This window comes from Mesoplodon bidens (genome assembly GCF_964165515.1).
Source record: "Mesoplodon bidens genome assembly, chromosome: 7".
Classification (NCBI taxonomy): domain Eukaryota; kingdom Metazoa; phylum Chordata; class Mammalia; order Artiodactyla; family Ziphiidae; genus Mesoplodon; species Mesoplodon bidens.
Window position 1 is genome coordinate 29,824,356 of NC_138164.1, and position 23,613 is coordinate 29,847,968.

A 23,613-nucleotide genomic window follows, 5' to 3' on the forward strand; every position below is an offset into this window, starting at 1 on the left:
TATTCTATGTCTTCAAAGATTCCCTCAAGTATGTCAATACATTATTCTCAACTTATTTTACAAGATAAGAAAATAGAAGCTAGTATATACTATAATTTCATTTATTCAACAATTAATCACCTACCTGTTCCAGATGCTGTGCTAGGGAAAGTGAAAGAGGTGTATAAGCAATTCATTGTATCAATGTCAAAGGGCAAAATGACCTGTAAGAACTGGATATTTCTTTAAGAGTCAATTCCAGACTATGGCATTTTCTAAAACTTCTTATGAAATCAGTTTTTAGAAGCACGAAGATGGGAGATTCATCTCAGAACAGCTGCTAGTTGCACCAGTTAGCTATGATAGATTCTTGGCCCAAGCCTCATCCGTACATTTTCAAGATAAGAACTGAGTTCATGTTATTTCTTTAACCATATTTCACAGTCATAGGAAGTGAACAGCAATACAAAGTATAATAAAGAATTTTTTTAATTAGCCTTTTTTTTTTTTTGGTTTTCTTCTTGACAACATGTGGTATTTTTTGGATGTTACATTGAAGTTTTATGTGAGGACAAGAGATTTAAGAATATAAGCTTAAAACTTTAAGAATGATATTACTTTTATCTTAGGTTGAGTTTCCTAAAAAGCAAAGACTAAGACAAGACTTCAGTGCAGTTACTTTATTCAGGACATGGTCCCAGGAAGTAAGGGTGAGGTAGCAAGCAGAGTGAAGCAGAAAGAGGGAAAGTCAATACAAGTATGTGTTATTGAGGTTTCTACTATGGGCAGCTGGGGCTCAATTCCATCAGGACCTCCTGAGAAGCTTACAGAACACCTTTCAATTGTTCAAATCTCCAGTGGATCGGAGGCTGGATCTGATCCGGCCTCCAATTCCCTCCTTCAATTCCCTCCTTCAACATTAATCCTTCAATTCCCTCCCGCACTGGGTAGCTCTAAGGAATTGACCTGCAGCTTCATGGCAGCTCAACGCCCTGGGAAAGCAGAAAGACACCCAGTCTGTGGTTAAGGTTGGACTTTGTCAGAGTAAGGTGAGTTACACAAGCCTGTCCACCACCATACAACTAAATTCAGAGGTGTACTGAGGGGATTGTTACACGGGGCACCAGAGGCACCTCCTATAACTTTGTTGTTGGGAGATTAAAATGATGGGAAATTGGAGGTGACATCTTTGGAGAAACTTGCTCACCCAAGAAAAAAGATTTACAGATACCAACACTATAGAAATCTCAATGGGACAGAGACTGCTAGTTACCTATGTTAACATGATTCCTCCCTTCCTTTGCTGCAGTAACACCCCAATTTAATTTGAGGTAGCAATGCATCCAGCTAAGAGACTACATTTTGTAGCCTTGCTTACAGCTAGATTTGGCCATGTGTTTAATTTCTTGCCAAAAAGTGTAAGCAGAATACTCCATGGGCTTATGGAAAGAGACTGGGTACTTACTTTCTCTATGTTCCTCCTTCCTGCTGCCTGTAATGCAGATACAATTGCAGAAGTCTCCTGGACCATAAGGCACTGGCACTGAGAGGGTGGTGTAGCAAGGTGTATGCTGCCTACATCCCTGATGATGTGGTGTTGTCATACAAGCCATGGACTGCCACATCTGGCTTTCTCTTACATGAGGAAGAACTCAACGTTTATTAATCATCTATTATTTGGGGTTTTTCTCTTACATTTTGACCAAATCTCATTCCAGCTAATACACCACATGAAGTGTCTGGAACCTGCCCCACCTCCCTGCAGTAAAGGTCATTAACTGGCAAGCCCTGCCAGTGCACACATCGTTTCCAGTCAGCTTTCCTTTCTCTCAATCTTAAACAGATTGCAGAGCACAACATATCCAAACATTTTTTTAAAAGCTTCTAATGTCAAAAACAGACACCAAAAAAGAAACTTTGAAGAAATAGAGACAGTCCTGGGAGCAAAAGAGAATGTCAAAATAAACAAGCAAACAAAAATACTTAACATTCTTTAAAAATAAGATATTTTACATCCAAAAACATTAACAAAATACAAAAAAAGTAAAAAATAGAAGGATACTCAGAGAACTAGAAAGAGCTCTTGGAAATTAAAAATATAACTGAAATAAGAAACTCAGTAGGTGAGCTGGAAATAAAGTTGATGGAAAATAGTAAAGAATATATTGAAAACACAGAGATTTAATCCAAGAGTTTCAGTAGATATGTATTCCAGAAAGAGAAAGAGGAAACTGGGTGGAAAGAAATTATCAAAGAAATAATAGAGGAAAGCTTCCTTGAATTGAAGTTTTCATAATGAAAGAGCTCTCTTACTGCCAAGCAATGTTAATGCAAAAAGACTCACATAAGAGACATCATTATAAAACTTCAGAATATCTGGTTAAAGAGACTTTCAAAATTTTTCAGAAGAAAAAAGAAAAATATCAAGAATCAGAATAAAAGTATTTTCAACAATACTAGATTCTAGAAAACAATGGAACCGTAACTTCAAAATTCTAAGGGAGATTTATTTCAGCCTGATATTCCATAACAAGAAACACTCGCAGTCAAGTGTGAGGATGGAATAAATGGCATTCTAGATACGAAAAGATTAGAAACATGCATTTTCCTTGCACACTTTCTTAGACTCTCCATCCCTATCTCCCATGGCTATCTACACATATATTTGCTCCAGTCAGGACAGATTTCCTATAGTTCATTTCCGCCATGGTACCTGTTTCCTGTGGCCTCCCTCCACTCATATGCCTTCTCCTTTCCGCTGTGAAAGCCAAATCTCCTACACGTTCTTCAAGAGACAGTGCAGGCTCCACTTGCTTGAAGCCTTTAGGCCACACACATCTGCAGTGATCTCTCTACCTTTTGACCCTTCTCAGTCTCTAGAATCTTCACATGCATTTTGCTACTTTTCTCATTTTATCTGGCATTAGTCTCTGTATATGTCTGAATTTTCCAACAAGATTGGAACGGTATCTTAGTGTGACAGGAAAATAGAAAGTGCTTGGTAAACATCTGATGTTTACCCAGTTAATTAGGATAATCTGATTCCTGAATTAATTGTCTTTTCATGACACCATACTTTTTTTTTTTGAGAAACAGACATGGCTTGTTTATTAGAATGCAGAAAGTATCTGTATCAAGAGCAAGACAACAGGTGAAATTGTATTCCTCAGAAGAAGCAACAAATTACAATTTTACAAACATAACAGGTGATTTCAAAAAAGATAAAAATTTTTTACAAAGAAAATTATCTTTTTATATAAATATTTTGGGCGTTCATTCAAAGGAAAATTATTTCATAAACTCTCAAGAGGAAAACCTTCAACTTTGCAAGGACAAAGTAACTTGGAGGCTGACTTTATATTATTTTGAATTCAATAATGAACAATGACTGTGTTTACCAAACAATTGTAGATCATGATTGCAAAATCAAGTCAACCTAAGAAAAAAAAAGCATATCATGACACACCCCATGGCAAATGTCCTTTGCTGTTTTTAATTAAAGGATGATACAAGCCAACTCATGCCACGTCTCACTATTATTTTCTAAATTCTATGCAAACAGGACAAGGCTTCAACTGAAGAGAGAGAGGAATGAAGAGCCTTCTTCTATTTTTGGTCTTTGTAACATTTTCTTCTGCGTTTCCCACAGACCGAACGATGGAAAATGAAGAAAACATGCAACTGGCTCAGGTACTGTCTCAACAAATGTTATTAATGACTATCAATAAAACTTTTACTTTATTGATTGTATTGGGACTTAAAAAGACAGCTAGTTCCTACCAAAGAGTCCTGAACTTTCTTGTGAGGAGCTGCTTTTCCTTTCCTTGGCTCTAAGGACATCAAGGAAATTTGAGGGGTGGAGAGTAGGGGTGGGGTGGAGGACAGGCAGGGTTTGCTACAACTTTAAGCAATAGTTACAAGTGAAGAGATAGTGAGAATAGAAAGGGTCAGCCCTGCAAGAAAGGAGGTCTCCATAAAAGCATTTGAAGACCAACCAGGAGAATCCAACTATATTTTGGAGCCACCTATCCCTATATGTATGAAAAACACATTGTTTTGGAAATTCCCTCTAAAAATCAGTCCAATTTGCCATACTTGGTGATATTATTTACATTTGCAAAATGGATAATCACATCTCCTCTAACATTTGTTTCAAGGAAACACCATAATGAAAGTAACAGCAACAATATGTAAGACACAAGATAATTTAACACACAGAAGAAGCTTGCTTCTCTTCTGTGGAAGTTTGGAGTCTCATGGGCTGTGTGGGTTTAGCCAGTTCTGGTCACACATAGCTCAATGAGTTCTTGAAAACTGAAAGCACAGGGTGACTCTTTGCTTTCCTCTTTGTTTTCTTCCTCTCTTCTTTCTTCTCTCACTCCTTCCTTTCCCTTGTTACTTACTTCCTTTTTCCCTCCTACTGCCAAAAAGGATTTCAGAAAATTTTGTTTTCTCCTGTGATGGAGATCTGCTCTCCTGTAGTCTGTGCCTTTTTTTTTTTCTGTCTTTTTGGTCAGGCATATCTCAACCAGTTCTACTCTCTCAAAATAGAAGGGAGTCATCTTGTTCAAACCAAGAACAGAGGTCTCATAGACAGCAAAATTCGTGAAATGCAAGCATTTTTCGGATTGACAGTGACTGGAAAACTGGACTCAAATACTCTTGAGATCATGAAGACACCCAGGTGTGGAGTGCCTGATGTGGGTCAGTATGGCTACACTCTCCCTGGGTGGAAGAAATACAATCTCACATACAGGTAATGCTTCTGCCCCTAATCTAAAGGAACATGAAAATAATCTCCAAGGAACAAAAATAATAATAGTTTCTTTTACCGAGCACTTCCTGTGTGCTCGGCACTTGATAGGTTTTATTTATTCCGTCCTCCCAAGAAATTTGTGACATAGGCATCACTGCTATTACCACCTTAAACACAGAGAAACAAAAGCTTATTTGCCATAGGCCGTTTTACACAGCTCTTCTCAGCAGACTGGCTCTGGCAGATATGCTCTAATCTCTAGCCTCTGCCACCTCTATCAAAGCTCAGGACCAGGATCTGCCTTCTGATTGCAGATGCTTAAAGGTACAAATGAAGTGTGCTCAAGGGAAAATGGGAAGACCCTGGAGCACAACCAGTTCATGTCAGAGATGTGTGTGAGTCAGATTGTCAAATCTAAGGTGGACCACAGACATCTCAAGGAAAGGGAGCTGGCTTATTGGCAGAAAGAAGATGAAGTGCACCTGTGACCTGAGATAGAGTCAGTGACTTTGACCACTGCTCTAGAGCCTTCCTGGCTGGCCCTAAAGAGTCTTTCTGATAGTTCTTCCTTCATCTTACTGAGCCTTAGGGATTGAGATAAAAATACGTTTATCAAGATAGGGAATATAAACTAAAGGAAGATCTTTTCCTGAGTAACAAACTCTTTGTGGCTCTCAAGTGAGACTCTTAATATATGACACATGCATAAGACTGATTTCTACAAGCCGTTTGAGGAAATAAATCTCAATTCTTTTTAGAAGATATTTATAATACAGTCATATACACAGCAAACACATACATGAGATTAATGATCTCCCACTTAAGATGTGATCTTAGGGAGGTCATTTAACCTCTTTGAGCCTCATTTGTTAAAGTGTGATAATACTACCTGATGAATAGGGCAAATGAAAGATTGAATTATATAGCATATGTAAAAGTACCTTATTTAAATAGTAAAGTAGTGTACAAATGTAGCAATAGCACCATACCAAAAGTTACTGCCGCATATAATTGATGACATAGAAATTATTTTCTTTCCACAGTATGTGTTTACATGTATGTATAACCACCAATTTATATATTTTTGTTAATTTCTAAGAATCATAAACTACACTCCAGATATGGCACGAGCTGATGTGGATGAGGCTATCCAAAAAGGTTTAGAAGTGTGGAGCAAAGTTACTCCCCTAATATTCACCAAGATTTCCAAAGGGATTGCAGACATCATGATTGCCTTTAGGACCCGAGGTAAGGTTTTCAACAGGTAAAACAATATGGCTATTTCATCCCAGGAGATTTGAAGAGGCTGATCTTTTTTCCCCCCATGAATTGTATCTCAGTCCATGGTTGGTGTCCTCGTTATTTTGATGGCCCCTTGGGAGTCCTTGGCCATGCCTTTCCTCCTGGTCTGGGTCTGGGTGGAGACACTCACTTTGATGAGGATGAAAACTGGACCAAGGATGGAGCAGGTGAGCCCGATTTTCTTTATGAACAAAATTTTGTTATTCATACAAATTCCTAAAGGAATAGTTTTGCAACTAGTTGCTTTTTACTTCCCAATTTCCCTACGATTTTTCATATTCCAGATGACATTGATGAAAGTGTTCAATGTCTATTCAAACAATTGTGCTTGTCCAGTTCAGAGCCTTATCCACACAACATCTTCATAAAGTTTCTAATCCTGTTATGATCAGAACATTCTTCCCTTACTCAGATGTTCATTCATATACCCACAATGCCTGAAGGGCCACTATGTGCCTGGAACTGCGCAAGGTGTTGTACAGACCACAAAGTTGTACTCGAAAAGTTCCAGCTCTTCAGAGGTTCATGATCTTGTGTGATGTATAAGGCCTAGACCCACTCACTACCATACAAGGCAGACTGTGCTGTCTGTTATACCCATGGCAGAAGTCGTCTCTGGCTTGAGGATTGAAAGAAGACTCTGGGGAGGTGGTGATTCTAAGTTAGTGATTGAAGAATGCTGTGTGGGTTCATGGCCCATAGGAAGTCTGTTTATATGCATGAACCTCTTCTAACTCTTGCCTATCTGCCAAAGTATTAGACCCTTGTCTTTATATTTGACTTATTTCTTCAGACTAAGTGAGTTGATTTTATTTCTCTTAATGGGCCTCCCTGGCACTAAAATAAGAGATATTTTATTACTTTTCAAACAAAATACAAAACTTTACTAGAGTAAAAATATGTGCCTCAAATGAAGGAGCAGGTGGAATAGACTCTCGGGTTCTCCCACTCTTTTTTTTCTATCATTGACTACAGTCATCTTGGGTCTGGCATCTGGTTTCCCAGGTCCCAGAAAAGTGGAGGCTGTGTCTCTCTGGTGGATGGTATGTGAGGACACAATTCAGTCCTGACCACGTAACTCCAGACAGTCTGTGGGCCAGTTTTACAGTTTCTGCAAAACTGAAAGCCAGTGACTCAAAATGATGCATGGCCACTCCTTGCTAAGTCTGATCATGTGATGTAATTGTTCTTCCAAGAGCTAGGAAACAAAGAGGGTAAAGAACTCAGTGCTGGCTGAACTTCAGGTACCAGGGAAGTCTGGGATTGGTTGCTGCCACTGTCACGTGAGTTACATTAAAGACAAGAAAATGAAAGATGTAGGGTGACACCATGACTCAAACAACAGAGTAGTTGAATGGACCATGTCTGTATCTCCTGCTGAAACATGTCCCAATATTTCTCTGGATTTGGCCTAAAGGCAGTGTGGATATGTCCAATCAGGCAGTTATAGGAAATATCTTAGTGCTCACCAAAGTCAGAATGACTCCACTTTGTCAGCCAGTATTTACTTTCATATCTAGAGGTAGATATGAAAGTTTCACTGTCATTTTATCCCTATTAATTCCAATATTTAGTAGTAAAATTACTATTATGCATACTGCAAAAGGCCCCTTGCCAAAGGGGATGTGTGGGGTCGATTACGAAAAAGTCCAATGTGATCTGGGCCCCAAGTTGGCAAAACTTGCTTGAGCAAAGCAGAGGATAAATATAGCCCTCCACCAAGTTCTGGCGAATTGCCAGGCAACAATTCTAAAATGGGTTATCTTCTAACTACTTTACTACATTCCCTCAGCTTTGAAACTTTTGTCCCTGGGGGATGCCCAATCATATAACTCTTACCTCACTGATGTAGAAGGGAAAATGCCTTCTTGTTCTTTAATAAAAAAATAAAATCTCAAGCATATGTGACCTCCAATCAGATTTTTTAAATAGAAAATTTGGCAATAATGTATAATATATGATTACCTTCTTTACGTATATGTAAGCTCTCTCTATGGAAAGGGCACAAAAGTCTTAGTGTAACTTCCTTAAAAGCAATAGACAACTGTCATCTGCTAATCCCACTGTTTCCTAAGGGGAGGACAGTCACTGCTTGATGATGTTGGAGGAATTTGAGCACATAGAGAGGCTTTCCTGAGAATCTCCCAAAGTGAGGTCAGTGTCAAGCCTGTATGTGAATGTAAATGTTCTACTCACACATGTGCACTAAACAACTGAAACAGACCTCAGAGACCGCTACAGATGCAGTGTTGGGATGGAGAAGAGCAGTGGTCTGTGGCTTGGCAGACCTTACTTGCAGGAAGATGACACACGTTATCTGTAATGAAGGTGAAAACACCATGCAAAGCACCTGCCTTTAGCAAACATTCAGAAAGTGTTTGACACTGATGATGATGTTGGTGATTATTAGTATTAATGATAATGATGATGATTAGATAGAGTGATTTCTAGGAGAAGGAAAAACTATTCACAAAGGTACTGATGTATTATGTACCAATTTATCTATGTAGTCACATCTCCAAGAAGGCAGCAATGTTGTCTTTTTTTTTCTACAGTATCATACAGCCTATAATATTGTCAGCACATAAGAGATACTCTACAAATATTTGATAAATGAAATCACGTAACAATCCTTTACTCAACATCTACTCTGACCCACGCTCTGTGATAGAAATGGAATATACAATAGTGTATAAGACACAGACCCTGCCCTCCAGGGGTTTACAGTCTAGAGGATACACTCTATCAAATGGCAATTAACATTAGTATGATCAACAGTGGGATAAAGGGAACTATGGCAATGTAATAGGAGCACATAAGATAAACTCCAATCCATATACAGAGGTCAGGGAGGAAGTGATGTCAAGCCTGAGACCTGAAGGCTCTGCAGGAACTCTGAAGGCAAAATGGAGTAAACAGTTCTAGACAGAATAACCCAACCAACCCAAGTATTAGAATTGTGGTGGAACAGAAGGCTAAAATGGTGAATAAGATTCAGATTAGAGTCCTAAATAGAAGGTCTTGAAAGCCACAATAAATGTTTGGACTTCATTCAGATGATCTGAGTTTGAATTATTTTTTTAAAGAGTCACTTGTCCCATCCCTGTCCAAAAGCACATGCAGTGATATTGCCAGCCAGACAAAGGGTAGCAGCAAAAGCTAGAGCAGAAAAGCATGAAAGTCCATGAAATAATTTTTTGCCATTACATGTTTGTTTTGTGCAAACATCACTGGACAAATCTCCATCACAAAAGGCTCAGCCTTTTCCTTCGTGTCCATAGGCTTAGTTGAAAGTCCAAGGACAGTCTTTTATATACTTAGAAACTTACAGACTGTGGGAGAGACAGAGAAATAAAAAGGCAACTCCAATCATGCATGGTATGACTTCTGGTGTGGTAAAATACAGAGTACTATGGTCTTGTATAGGAGGCACAACTAACCATTCTATCAACCACATAAAAACCTGGATATCCAGCAACCATCACTAAGCAGTTTCTTAGTCACCAGGAATAAAAGATGATTAAGACATGGTCCAGGTACCTGAAGGGTACACAGCTTGGTGAAAGAAATAGACAATGCAGTACTTATCTGCAAAGACAGAATTAAGCACTGAGTCTACAGAAACCGAGAGAGGTGTAATTAAGTCAGCCTGGACAGGAGCTGGGGAATAAGAGAAGCCTCATGAGGGAGATGGCTCTAGAGGGATTCCTGAGGAATACATAGGATAGCGGGGATAAAGGGGGTGAGAAAGTAATACGCTGGGCAGAAGGGATGGAGATATGGAGACACAGAGATTAGAAAGAACATGGCATAGATGAGAAATGCAAATGATTCAATATGGCTAGCTCATGGAATGTGAAAATAAAATATGAGGCTGGGAAAAAAAGCAGGGACTAGTTCATGGAAGGCCATGTTTAGGTGTTTGGACTTGATCCTACAGCCAATAGAGAACCTCTGAATAATATAGGTAGGAGAAACATGATCACATTCAGCAGCCTAAAAACAACCAAAGACTGGCGGCTTCTCCTTCTCTCTCTCTCTCTCTCTTTTTTTTTTTTTTACTACTATCCATTTCTGAGACACCTGTTTCCTGCCATCTGTTAACTCTGGGTTATATTTCTCCATAATGTGACTAATAACAATCAATCTTGAAATATTTCCCAGATAAATGATGGTGAATATGTTATAAGAATTATCTGCTGTTTGGCAAGCCTTTTCTTCATCCCCCTCAGTTACTTCCTAATCTCAGATGCAATCATTCTCCTTCTGAATGACTAATGTACTCATGTTTCCTCTGTTTTTGTTAAGGATTCAGCTTGTTTCTTGTGGCTGCTCATGAATTTGGTCATTCACTGGGGCTCTCTCACACCAATGATCAAACAGCTTTGATGTTCCCAAATTATGTCTCCCTGGATCCTAGCAAATACCCACTTTCTCAGGACGATATCAATGGAATACAATCCATCTATGGTGAGCAACAAATCTGAATATATGTGAACTGAATTGAAAGCCTTCCAGGAAGGACGTTGAGAAAATTACTTCTTGAAATATTATCATGAAGAAAATATTCTCTTGGGTAAGATCCTTCTGTAGGTATTTCTACATGCCTTCTTAATTCACTAAGGTATTTCTTTTCTCATCAAAGGAAGTCCACCTAAGACACCTGCTAAGCCAAAGGGACCCACTGTACCCCATGCCTGTGACCCCGATTTGACTTTTGATGCTATCACCACTTTCCGCAGAGAAGTAATGTTCTTTAAAGGCAGGTAAACCCATTCCCTTAAACACCTCAACTTCCTATGAAGCCTTTTCTTTTCAAGAGATTTGGGGATAAGAGAGCTGTGGGGGTAGTGAGAATATGTGCCTTTACTTTTCGTTTTATAACTGCCCATATTGTTTGAATGTTTTATTCTGTGCACATGTCTCTTACTTGTTTGGTAAATTAATTTTTAAATGTTTTAAAGCAAATTTTTAAATTGCCATTGAAACAGAGTCTACTTTCAGTGACTTCTTAGCTAAAATAACACATCACTCCTGGTGGTGTGTTGGAGCTGGCTTATACCATTTCAGGATCCAACTGTTAAATTTTCAAGAATTTTGTAAACTAGTTCAAATCACTTTGGTAGCTTGCAACTGGCCATGGTTGGATTATTTACACCCTGGAAATCATCAAATGATAAAAATTAGGGTTTTTTCCTACCTGGAGAGCCAATTGTTAAATACGCATCGACAGACCTTTTCTTGAAGCTGAATCAACAGTGTTAGCTGTGGTAGGAAATCTCTTCTCTCACTATGTATAATTTACTGCACTTAACTTGCAACATGGTGTGTCAGTTATGTATACCATGACCATATTTTCAGAACAAAGTATCAAGACATACACCATCTGACAAGGATATAGGGGCAAAAGAAAAGAATATCTGAAATCAGACTCCTGCCACCCACAACTATATAGCACTGTAATGACATGCTGTCACTACCATGCTCTTAATAGCCAAGGCTGAGAGACCACTTGTCAGGGATGGGTAGCCAGCATGGGAAGGAAAATGGACGATAAGGACTTTTCAAGTCCTCCTCATAGGCTCAGAACTTTACAGCCAGAAGGAAAATCTGAGGAAATATTTAGCCATGAGAATAATAACATTTCTTTATTCTAGCAAACATCAGCAACAAAAAATTCTTCTTAGATTGCTTGGTATTGGCTTAGAATGTTGGGAATCGTTGCTTTGGCAAAAATGAGATGATTGAGCACACTGAGAACTACTTATGAGATTTCCATGGGTATTTTGCTATTCTAAGTTCCCAAAAGATTGGGCACAAAGTCATGTCCTGGCCTTGGTATTCCAAAGGGTAGAATTGAACTCATAACCACCTAAATTTGCTGAGGAAATTTGTATTAATGCTATAAATTGTTTGAGGAAAATATCAACCAGTTAGATAAGGGACAAGTGTCAGTTTGCAACATTTTCATTGAAATAGATGTATATATACTGTGTATAAAGTACGGTTTTCTGTCTAACATAGGCATCTATGGAGGATCTACTATGATATCACTGATGTTGAATTTGAATTAATCTCTTCATTCTGGCCATCTCTGCCAGCTGATATTCAAGCTGCATATGAGAACCCCAAAGACAAGATTCTGGTTTTTAAAGGTAACTTTACCCATCATTATTCCTCTTCTCCCGCTGGATGCCTGAACTGTTCAGTGGGTATTTTAGTGCAAGGAATATAATCTTCATGAATGAGCAAAATAGACAGGGCTTCTTCCCTGACCTTAGGTTCCTATCATAAAGAATAACTAACCAGGGCTTCCCTGGTGGAGCAGTGGTTGAGAGTCTGCCTGCCGAAGTTGGGGACATGAGTTCATGCCCCGGTCCGGGAAGATCCCACATGCCACGGAGCAGCTGGGCCCGTGAGCCATGGCCACTGAGCCTGTGCGTCCAGAGCCTATGCTCCACAATGGGAGAGGCCACAACAGTAAGAGGTCCACATAACGCCAAAAAAAAAAAAAAAAAGAATAACTATCCAAGGATTCTCTGTGGTTGTAAAGATAAACACCATCCCAACAGCACAGGGGAAAAGAAAACTGTATAACAAAAATGAAAAAGTCTTTTTTTCTGAAAAATAAAAGTAACCCATTTCTCTTCTATGTTCCCCTTTTACTAGAGTTGCTAGAGGTGGCAAATAAAAATACAAGATGCTTTGAATTTCGGACAAAAAAACAAAATAATTTTTTAGTATAAGTATATCCTTTGAAATATTTTGGATATACTTATACCAAAAATTAGTCATTGTTTATTTGAAATTCAGATTCAATTGGTATCTAATATTCAAGTTAGCAACCCTACTTTTTATATGGGTTTCACCAGATTACTTGCCTTTGAGAACACTTGGGTGCTGAAATTTAGGAGAACATGTCCAAATATACTTGACTGTTTTGTCAGAGTTGGAAAGAATTAATACAATGAATTCAATTGACATGGGTATGCACACTACTAACTATAGGTATATATTATTTGTGTAATGTTAATGATATAAGCATCTAAAGAAAGCAGTAAGAATAAATGGAGACATAAGATTACTAAATCTCTAAGCATTGAACCTGAAAGGAACTAAACATCTAATTATTTTCAAACTTCTTAAGACAGCTATTTCTCCCTTTAGGAAATAAATCAGAAGATAATCACTTTCTCTCTTCCTAGATGAAAACTTCTGGATGATCAGAGGATATGCTGTCTTGCCAGATTATCCCAAATCCATCCATATACTTGGCTTTCCAAGACGTGTGAAGAAAATTGATGCAGCTGTCTGTGATCAAAACACAAGAAAAACCTACTTCTTTGTGGGCATTTGGTGCTGGAGGCAAGTCTACAGACAATTGACCCTTTGTTTTACTCTGGAGAAAAATATCCAGATAACTTCACTTTAACATGGGCAAAAATAAAATTAACCTACAGTCTTCCTAAAGTGTTATCTTGAAGGCAATCCTAGGTGGATGGCATTCGCCAAACAAAAGAATGTTTCAATCAGTTCAAAGATCTTTCTCCAAGTTAAAAAAATAAAGATAAAATCATAAATCTGGTGATGCCAACCAAACCGCCAATGACAAACATATCTAGTCAAAATCTTTGAAACTCTAGGATGAGCTCTTATTTTGATTTCACAGTTCCACAGAATAGCATCAATCTGGCAAATTATGTGGCTTTTCCCCCTCATAATTCCTTGCTTTCAAGACATTATAAGTGATTTAACCAAAAATAATCTTTGCCATTTTTATTTTATTATTGATCCAACTTGTTTTCTTCCAGTAGGGCTACTTTTTTTTTCTACATCCTTGCTTGACTCCAAGGAGGCAGTAAAAAATTAAGCCCTCCCCCTCCAAAACTAAGATCCCCTGAAAACCTTTCAAATCCATGTCTCCAGGTATGACGAAGTTACCCAAACCATGGACAAAGGGTATCCACACAGGGTGGTAAAATACTTTCCAGGAATTGGTCTCCAAGTGGATGCTGCTTTCCAACATAAAGGTAAGCATCAGTGCCTGACTATAAGGATACTTGGAAGACTTTGCTGACTGTGAAATAAGACAGCAAGAAATCTTAAATGTTTCCATTTTAACGTCATTTTATTACTCTAGAGTACATGTAAATAATAATAAACTTTAATCTGAGGGCCTTATCAAAAACTGAATAGTAAGTTCTGAATTATATTCTCTGTCATACTATTTCAAAACTGCAAAAAATTAACTATCACTGATCCAAGATACCTTATAAAGATACCCCCGAAGAGGTTTAAGTGTGAAAAATGACTAAGCACGTGAAGTGAACAGTGATTCTCAATCTTAATGTACATAGTTTAATATACACAGCTTGAGGTTATGAAACTACAAGTTCCTTAGAGTTTCTGAGGCAGTAGGATTGTGGGTAAGATCCAGGAATCTATAGTTTTAAAAGAACCTCAAGCAATTTAATGCATCAGTTCAGCTACTATATCTTCAAAGACAACAAACCAGACCATGAAGTAAGCAGGGGTCTAAACATGTTTTTGAGTAACATCATCTGTTATTTTAGTGAAATGTAACATGGAACCTCAAAAACTAAAACAGATTAACCAGAGCAACACTAGGAAAATGAGGATGTAGGGACCAAGGCCATACTCACAGGTGCCTCTTTCTCCCCATCTCTGAGACACTTTTTTGAAACCTAGTTTGAGAACCTCTGGCATAAACCACAGTCTGACTAGAAAGGTAGTAAGCCCTTGAAACTCATGTTTCATACCTTGGCTATTTTGTCAGGGAAATAAAAATAATATTTCTCATGTGACTGAGCAGAGTAAAATGTATCTATATTGTTACACATTTCTTTTCTCTCCATATAATGTTCAGTTATTTTATTCTATATTCATAAAATTAAAAAGTGTGGACTCATTGTATAGTGGTGCAAGGTAACTAATCATGATTCTCTCTCTTTAGGATTCTTCTACTTCTTCCGTAGATCAAAGCAATTTGAATATGACGCTAAGGCAAAGAACGTTACCCGAATAATGAAAACCAATACTTGGTTTCAATGCAGAGAACCGTTAAATTCATCATCTGATTTTACTATCAGCGAGGAAAATGTACATTCAGGGGGAGTGGAGATGTTTTATCATAAGAATTTAAACTTGCTTATTTTCAGTATTGTTCATGTGCTGAAAAACTACAGTTATCAATAAAGTCATAGACCTAAAATAAACCTCAAGGGGTCTTTTAATCTGAACTCTGCTTCAAAGGAGAATAGAACTATTCTTTAACATCAAGTTGCCAGTCCTACTTCTAAATATCTATCTAGTTAAGAGTCAAACAGCTTTTTGAGCTTCCTGATTCTTTTTACAGGAAGTTATGTATAAACAAAACTCTCACTGGACTTTAAACATATTTTATGCTTTGTAGACTTGAAGAAGTAAGACGTTTGTTATAATAACAAAATACTGAAGACATTTATTAAACTAATCTTTAGCATTCTATTTTGTCTGGACCTTCGGAGTTGGAGAAGCTTGATAAACTGCATCCCTCATCCCTACCCATGTTCTGAACCCACTGAGAAATAACATACATTTGGGAGAGTAAAATACCACCTTTATTACAAAAAGCTAATATTGGAGAATGTATCTGTGGACAAGCAAGCTTCCTAATATCAAATTCTAGAGTGAGCTATACTTACAAGTCATGGGAAGAACTGGAAAGCACCATGCCTCCCCAAGAAAAAGTGAGCTGCCTACAGACTATGTGGAGCCCAAAGAGAAAGAAACAAGGATGGAGCTACATGTGCCTAGTTTCTGCTCCCAAATTCACCATTCAAATAAGTTATTCTACCTACCAAAGAGAGGAGTGAGAGCCTAGAGAGATGCAGGAAGTGTTATACTAAAGATGATCCCCTAACAATTAAGAAACTAGCAGGAGTAGGAAAGTAGTTTTCCTTCCAACCCTCCCAACCCCACCCCAAGCATAGACCAATACACTGAACCATTCCTTAGAAAGTTTAAAAGCAAGTTGTGTGCACACTGATCTCATATACAAGAAATGTAGAGATTTCCTGTGTTTCCTGTGTATATTGGCCACCTGGGCTTAAACCTATTGGTAGAAATTTCCTGTCCTCTTTATATGTTGTATGTTTAGAAACCCAACCATGTATCTGTTCTTTAAGTTTTACCTTTACACCCTCAAAGCTAAATGCTTAGCAAAGCTCTACATTAATTTTCTGACCCAAAAGATGGGACGCTGTCAGTTGAACTTGATTCTGATTAGGTGATGGATTCAGTAGGTGTCAACTGATAGAAAATAAGCACAGAATATCTCAGGAATTCCTACAGCTAGTCCTCCAAATCACACATTTATTTCCTTGGGTTAAGTATTACCAGATTCCTAAAATAAAGGGATATAGGAGGAGCTTTAAGATGGAGGAAGAGTAAGAAGTGGGGGCTTCCCTGGTGGCGCAGTGGTTGAGAGTCCACCTGTCAATGCAAGGGACACGGGTTCGTGCCCCGGTCTGGGAAGATGCCACATGCCACAGAGCGGCTGGGCCCGTGAGCCATGGCCGCTGAGCCTGCGTGTCCGGAGCCTGTGCTCCGCAATGGGAGAGGCCACAACAGTGAGAGGCCGCTTACCGCAAAAAAAAAAAAAAAAAAAGAAGAAGTGGACATCACCTTCCTCCCCACAAATACATCAGAAATACATCTACATGTGGAACAACTCCTACAGAACACCTACTGAATGCTGGCAGAAGAACTCAGACCTCCCAAAAGGCAAGAAACTCCCCCACGTACCCGGGTAGGGTAAAAGAAAAAAGAAAAAAACAGAGACAAAACAATAGGGATAGGAGCGGCACCAGTGGGAGGGAGCTGTGAAGGAGGAAATGTTTCCACACACTCGGAAGCCCCTTCACAGTTGGTGATGGAGTGGGGGTGTGGGGAAGCTTCAGAGCCACAGAGGAGAACTCAGCAACAGGTGTGCAGAGGGCAAAGCAGAGAGATTCCTGCACAGAGGATTGCTGCCGACCAGCACTCACCAGCCCGAGAGGCTTGTCTGCTCATGCACCAGGGCAGGTGGGGGCTGGGAGCTGAGGCTCCAGCATCGGAGATCAGATCCCAGGGAGAGGACTGGGGTTGGCTGCGTGAACACAGCTTGAAAGGGGCTATTGCGCCACAGCTAGCCGGGAGGGAGCCCGGGAAAAAGTCTGGAACTGCCTGAGAGGCAAGAGACTTTTTCTTGTCTCTTTGTTTCACGATGTGCAAGGAGAGGGGATTAAAAGTGTTGCCTAAACGAGCTCCAGAGATGGGCGTGAGCCATGTCTACCAGCGCAGACACCAGAGACGGGCATGAGACGCTCAGGCTGCTGCTGCACCAACAAGAAGCATGTATGCAAGCACAGGTCACTATCCACACATCCCCTCCTGGGAGCCTAGGCAGCCCGCCATGGCCAGGGTCCCATAATCCAGGTACAACTTCCCCAGGAGAACACAGAGCACACCTCAGGCTGTTGCAACTTCACACTAGCCTCTGCCACCGCAGGCTCACCCCACATTCTGTACCCCTCCATCCCCCCAGCCTGAGTGAGACAGAGCCCCCTAATCAGCTGCTACTATAACCCAATCCTCTCTGAGTGGGAACACATGTCCTCAGGCGACCTACATGCAGAGGCAAGGCCAAATCCAAAGCTGAACACCGGGAGCTGTGTGAACAAAGAAGAGAAAGGGAAATTTCTCCCAGCAGCCTCAGGAGCAGTGGATTAAATCTCCACAATCAACTTGATGCACCCTGCATCTGTGGAATACCTGAATAGACAATGAATAATCCCAAAATGAGGCAGTGGACTTTGGGAGCAACGATATATATATATATATATATATATATATATATATATATATATATATATATACGTTTTCTATTTTTTCTATCAGTGAGTGTGAATTTGTATGCTTCTGTGTGTGCTCTGTCTGTATAGCTTAGCTTTTACTATCTGTCCTAGGGTTCTGTCTGTCCGGTTTTTTTTGTTTGTTTGTTTTGTATTTATTTCTGTTATTGTTGTTGTTTTTTGTTTGTTGGTTTTAGTACAGTTTTTAGTGCTTGTTATCATTGGTGGATTTGTTTTTTGGTTTGGTGGCTCTCTTTTTTCTTTTTTTATTACTTTTAAAAAATTTATTTTTAATAATTATATTTTATTTTTTATTTTAATAACTTTATTTTATTTTTTCTCTCTTTCTTTCTTTCTTTCTCCCTTTCATTCTGAACCATGTGGATGACAGGGTCATGGTGCTCCAGCCAGGCATCAGACCTGTGCCTCTGAGGTGGAGGGCCAAGTTCAGGACATTGGTCCACCAGAGACCTCCAAGCTCCAAGTAATATCAAATGGCGAAAATCTCCCAGAGATCTCCATCTCAACGTTAAGAACCAGCTCCACTCAAAGATCAGCAAGCTACATTGCCGGACACCCTATGCCAAACAATGAGCAAAACAGGAACACAAACCTACCCACAAGCAGAGAGGCTGCCTAAAATAAGGTCTCAGACACCCCAAAACACACCATCAGATGCAGACCTGCCCACCAGAAAGACAAGAACCAGCCTCATCCAGCAGAACACAGGCACTATTCCCCTCAACCAGGAAGCCTACACAACCCACTGAAACAACTTCACCCACTGGGGGCAGACACCAAAAACAACAGGAACTAAGAACCTGCAGCCTGAAAAAATGATACCCCAAACACAGTAATTTAAGCAAAATGAGAAGACAGAGAAACACACAGGAAATGAAGGAGAAAGGTAAAAACCCACAAGACCAAACAAATGAAGAGGAAATAGGCTGTCTACCTGAAAAAGAATTCAGAGCAATAATGGTACAGATTATACAAAATATTGGAAATACAATGGAGAAAATACAAGAAATGTTTAACAAGGACCTAGAAGAACTAAAGAGCAAAAGAAAATGAGGAACAACACAATAAATGAAATTTAAAATTCTCTAGAAGAAATCAGTAGCAGAATAACTGAGATAGAAGAATGGATAAGTGACCTGGAAGATAAAATAGTGGAAATCACTACTGCAGAGCAGAATAAAGAAAAAGAATGGAAAGAATTGAGGACAGTCTCAGAGACCACTGGGATGACACTAAATGCACCAATATTCGAATTATAAGGGTCCCAGAAGAAGAAGAGAGAAAGAAGGGACTGAGAAAATATTAGAAGAGATTATAGTTAAAAACTTCCCTAATATGGGAAAGGAAATAATCAATCAAGCCCAAGAAGTGCAGAGAGTCCCATACAGGATAAATCCAAGGACAAACACACCAGGAAACATATTAATCAAACAATCAAAAATAAATTACAAAGAAAAAATATTAAAAGCATCAAGGGAAAAAACAGAAAATAACATACAAGGGAATCCCCATAAGGTTAACAGGTGATTTTTCAGCAGAAACTCTGCAAGCCAGAAGGGACTGACAGGACATATTTAAAGTGATGAAAGGGAAAAACCTACAACCAAGATTAAGCTACCCAGAAAGGATCTCACTCAGATTTGACAGAGAAACTAAAACCTTTACAGACAAGCAAAAGCTAAGAGAATTCAGCACCACCAAACCAGCTTTACAACAAATGCTAAAGGAATTTATCTAGGCAGGAAACACAGAGAAGGAAAAGACCTATAATAACAAACCCAAAACAATTACAAAGATGGTAATAGGAACTTACATATAGAAAATTACCTTAAATGTAAATGGATTAAATGCTCCAACCAAAAGACAGAGATTGGCTGAATGGATACAAAAACAAGACCTGTATATATGCTGTCTACAAAAGACCCACTTCAGACCCAGGGACACATACAGACTGAAAGTGAGGGGATGGAAAAAGATATTCCATGCAAATGGAAATCAAAATAAAGCTGGAACAGCAACTCCCATATCAGACAAAATAGACTTTAAAACAAAGTCTATTACAAGAGAAAAAGAAGGACACTACATAATGATCAAGGGATCAATCCAAGAAGAAGATATAACAATTGTAAATATTTCGGCATCCAGTATAGGAGCAACTCAATACATAAGGTACATGCTAAGAGCCTTCAAAGGGGAAATTGACAGTAACACAATCATAGTAGGGGATTTCAACACTCAACTTTCACCAATGCACACATCAACCAAAATGAAAATAAATAAGGGAACACAAGCTTTAAATGATACATTAAACATGATGGACTTAATTGATATTTATAGGACATTCCATCCAAAATAAAAGAATACACTTTCTTCTCAAGTGCTCATGGAACATTCTCCAGGACAAATCATATCTTGGGTCACAAATCAAGCCTTGGTAAATTTAAGAAAATTGAAATCATGTCAAGTATCTTTTCCAACCACAATGCTATGAGACTAGATATCCATTACAGGAAAAAAAATCTGTCAAAAATACAAACACATGGCGGCTAAACAATACACTACTTAATAACCAAGATATACTGAAGAAATCAAAGAGAAAGTCAAAAAATACCTAGAAAAAAAGGACAATGAAAACACGACAGGGCCTCCCTGGTGGCGCAGTGGTTGAGAGTCCGCCTGCCGATTTAGGGGATACGGGTTCGTGCCCCGGTCTGGGAGGATCCCATATGCCGCGGAGCGGCTGGGCCCGTGAGCCATGGCCTCTGGGCCTGCGCGTCCGGAGCCTGTGCTCCGCAACGGGAGAGGCCACAACAGTGAGAGGCCCGCATACCGCAAAAAGAAAAAAAAAAAAAAACACGACAACCCAAAAACCTATGGGATGCAGCAAAAGCAGTTCTAAGAGGGACGTTTATAGCAATACAATCCTACCTTAAGATACAAAAAACATCTCAAATAAACAACATAAACTTACAACTAAAGCAATTAGAGAAAGAAGAACAAAAATACCCCAAAGTTAGCAGAAGAAAAGAAATCATAAAGATGAGTCAGAAATAAATAAAAAGAAATGAAGGAAACAATAACAAAGATCAATAAAACTAAAAGTTGGTTCTTTGAGAGAATAAACAAAATTGATAAACCAGACTCATCAAGAAAAAAAGGGAGAAGACTCAGATCAATAGAATTAGAAATGATAAAGGAGAAGTAACAACTGACACTGCAGAAATACAAAGGATCATGAGAGATTACTACAAGAAACTCTATGGCAATAAAATGGACAATCTGAAAGAAATGGACAAATTCTTACAAAAGCACAACCTTCTGAGACTGAACAAGGAAGAAATAGAAAATATGAACAGACCAATCACAAGCACTGAAATTGAAAATCTTCCAACAAACAAAAGCCCAGGACCAGATGGCTTCACAGGTGAATTCTATCAAACATTTAGAGAAGAGCTAACACCTATCCTTCTCTAACTCTTCTAAAATGTAGCAGAGGAGCAGCACTCCCAAGATCATTCTATGAGGCCAGCATCACCCTGATACCAAAATTAGACAAAGATGTCATAAGGAAAGAAAACTATAGGCCAATATCACTGGTGAATATAGATGCAAAAATGCTCAACAAAATACTTGCAAACAGAATCCAAGAGCACATTAAAAGGATCATACACCACGATCAAGTGGCTTTTATCACAGGAATGCAAGGATTCTTCAATATATGCAAATCAATCAATGTGATACACCATATTAACAATTGAAGAATAAAAACCATATGATCATCTCAATAGATGTAGAGAAAACTTTTTAATAAAATTCAACACCCAATTATGATAAAACCCTCCAGTAAGTAGGCATAGAGGTAACTTACCTCAACATAATAAAGGCTACATATGACAAACCCACAGCCAACATCGTTCTCAATGGTGAAAAACTGAAACCATTTCCACTAAGATCAGGAACGAGACAAGGTTGCCCACTCTCATCACTGTTAGTCAACATTGTTTTGGAAGTTTTAGCCACAGCAATCAGAGAACAAAAAGAAATAAAAGGAACACAAATTGGAAATGAAGACGTAAAATTGTCACTGTTTGCAGATGACATGATACTATACATAGAGAATCCTACAGATGCTACCAGTAAACTACTAGAGCTAATCAATGAATTTGGTAAAACAGCTGGATACAAAATTAATGCACAGTAATCTCTTGCATTCCTATACACTAAGGATGAAAAATCGGAAACTGAAATGAAGCAAACACTCCCTTTTACCATTGCAACAAAAAGAATAAAATACCTAGGATTAAACCTACCTAAGGAGACAAAAGACCTCTATGCAGAAAACTATAAGACACTGATGAAAGAAAACAGATGGAGAGATATACCACGTTCTTGGATTGGAAGATTCAACATTGTGAAAATGATTATACTACCCAAAGCAATCTACAGATTCAATGCAATCCTTATCAAACTACCATACCAATGGCATTTTTCACAGAACTATAAGAGAAAACTTCACAATTTGTATGGAAACACAAAAGACCCCGAATAGCCAAAGCAATCTTGAGAAAGATAAACGGAGCTAGAGAAATCAGGCTCCCTGACTTTAGACTATACTACAAAGCTACAGTAATCAAGACAGTATGATACTGGCACAAAAACAGAAATATAGATGAATGGAACAGGACAGAAAGCCCAGAGATAAACCCACGTACATATGGTCACCTTATTTTGATAAAGGAGGCAAGAAAACACAATGGAGAAAACACAGCCTCTTCAATAAGTGGTGTTGGGAAACCTGGACAGCTACATGTAAAAGAATGAAATTAGAACACTCCCTAACACCATACACAAAAATAAACTCAAAATGGATTAAAGACCTAAATGTAAGGCCAGACACTATCAAATTCTTAGAGGAAAACATAGGCAGAACGCTCTATGACATAAATCACAGCAAGATCCTTTTTGATCCACTTCCTAGAGAAATGGAAATAAAAACAAAAATAAACAAATGGGACCTAATGAAACTGAAAAGGTTTTGCACAGCAAAGGAAACTATAAACAGGATGAAAAGACAACCCTCAGAATGGGAGAAAATATTTGCAAGTGAAGCAACTGACAAAGGATTAAACTCCAAAATATACAAGCAGCTCATACAGCTCAATATCAAAAGACAAAACCCAATCCAAAAATGGGCAGAAGACCTAAATAGACATTTCTCCAAAGAAGATATACAGATTGCCAACAAACACATGAAAGGATGCTTAACATCATTAATCATTAGAGAAATGCAAATCAAAACTACAATGTGATATCACCTCACACCGGTCAGAATGTCCATCATCAAAAAATCTACAAACAATAAATGCTGGAGAGGGTGTGGAGAAAAGGGAACACTCTTGCACTGCTGGTAGGAATGTGAATTGGTACAGCCACTATGGAGAGCAGTATGGAGGTTCCTTAAAAAACTAAAAATAGAACTACCATTCAAACCAGTAATCCCATTACTGGGCATATACCCTGAAAAGACCATAATTCAAAAAAGACATGTAGCGCAATGTTCATTGCAGCACTATTTACAATAGCCAGGATATGGAAGCAACCTAAGTGTCCCTCAACAGATGAATGGATAAAGAAGATGTGGCACATGTATACAATGGAATA

The 23,613-nt window shown here is 38.7% G+C and overlaps 1 protein-coding gene and 1 long non-coding RNA gene across 2 annotated transcripts in view; one reads left to right on the forward strand and one right to left on the reverse strand.

Moving 5' to 3' along the window:
- LOC308619776 overlaps positions 1–23,613 on the reverse strand; it is a 279,938-nt gene that overhangs the window by 6,159 nt on the left and 250,166 nt on the right. The gene's annotated exons all lie outside the window — the stretch shown is intronic.
- Positions 3,571–15,253, forward strand: MMP27 (matrix metallopeptidase 27; the record flags this gene model as incomplete). The annotated part of the gene is made up of 10 exons (XM_081238897.1): positions 3,571–3,669; positions 4,497–4,735; positions 5,835–5,983; positions 6,076–6,204; positions 10,346–10,507; positions 10,683–10,803; positions 12,062–12,192; positions 13,243–13,402; positions 13,964–14,067; positions 15,012–15,253. 10 exons carry the CDS (start codon positions 3,571–3,573, stop codon positions 15,251–15,253), a joined length of 1,536 nt encoding a protein of 511 aa, XP_081095023.1.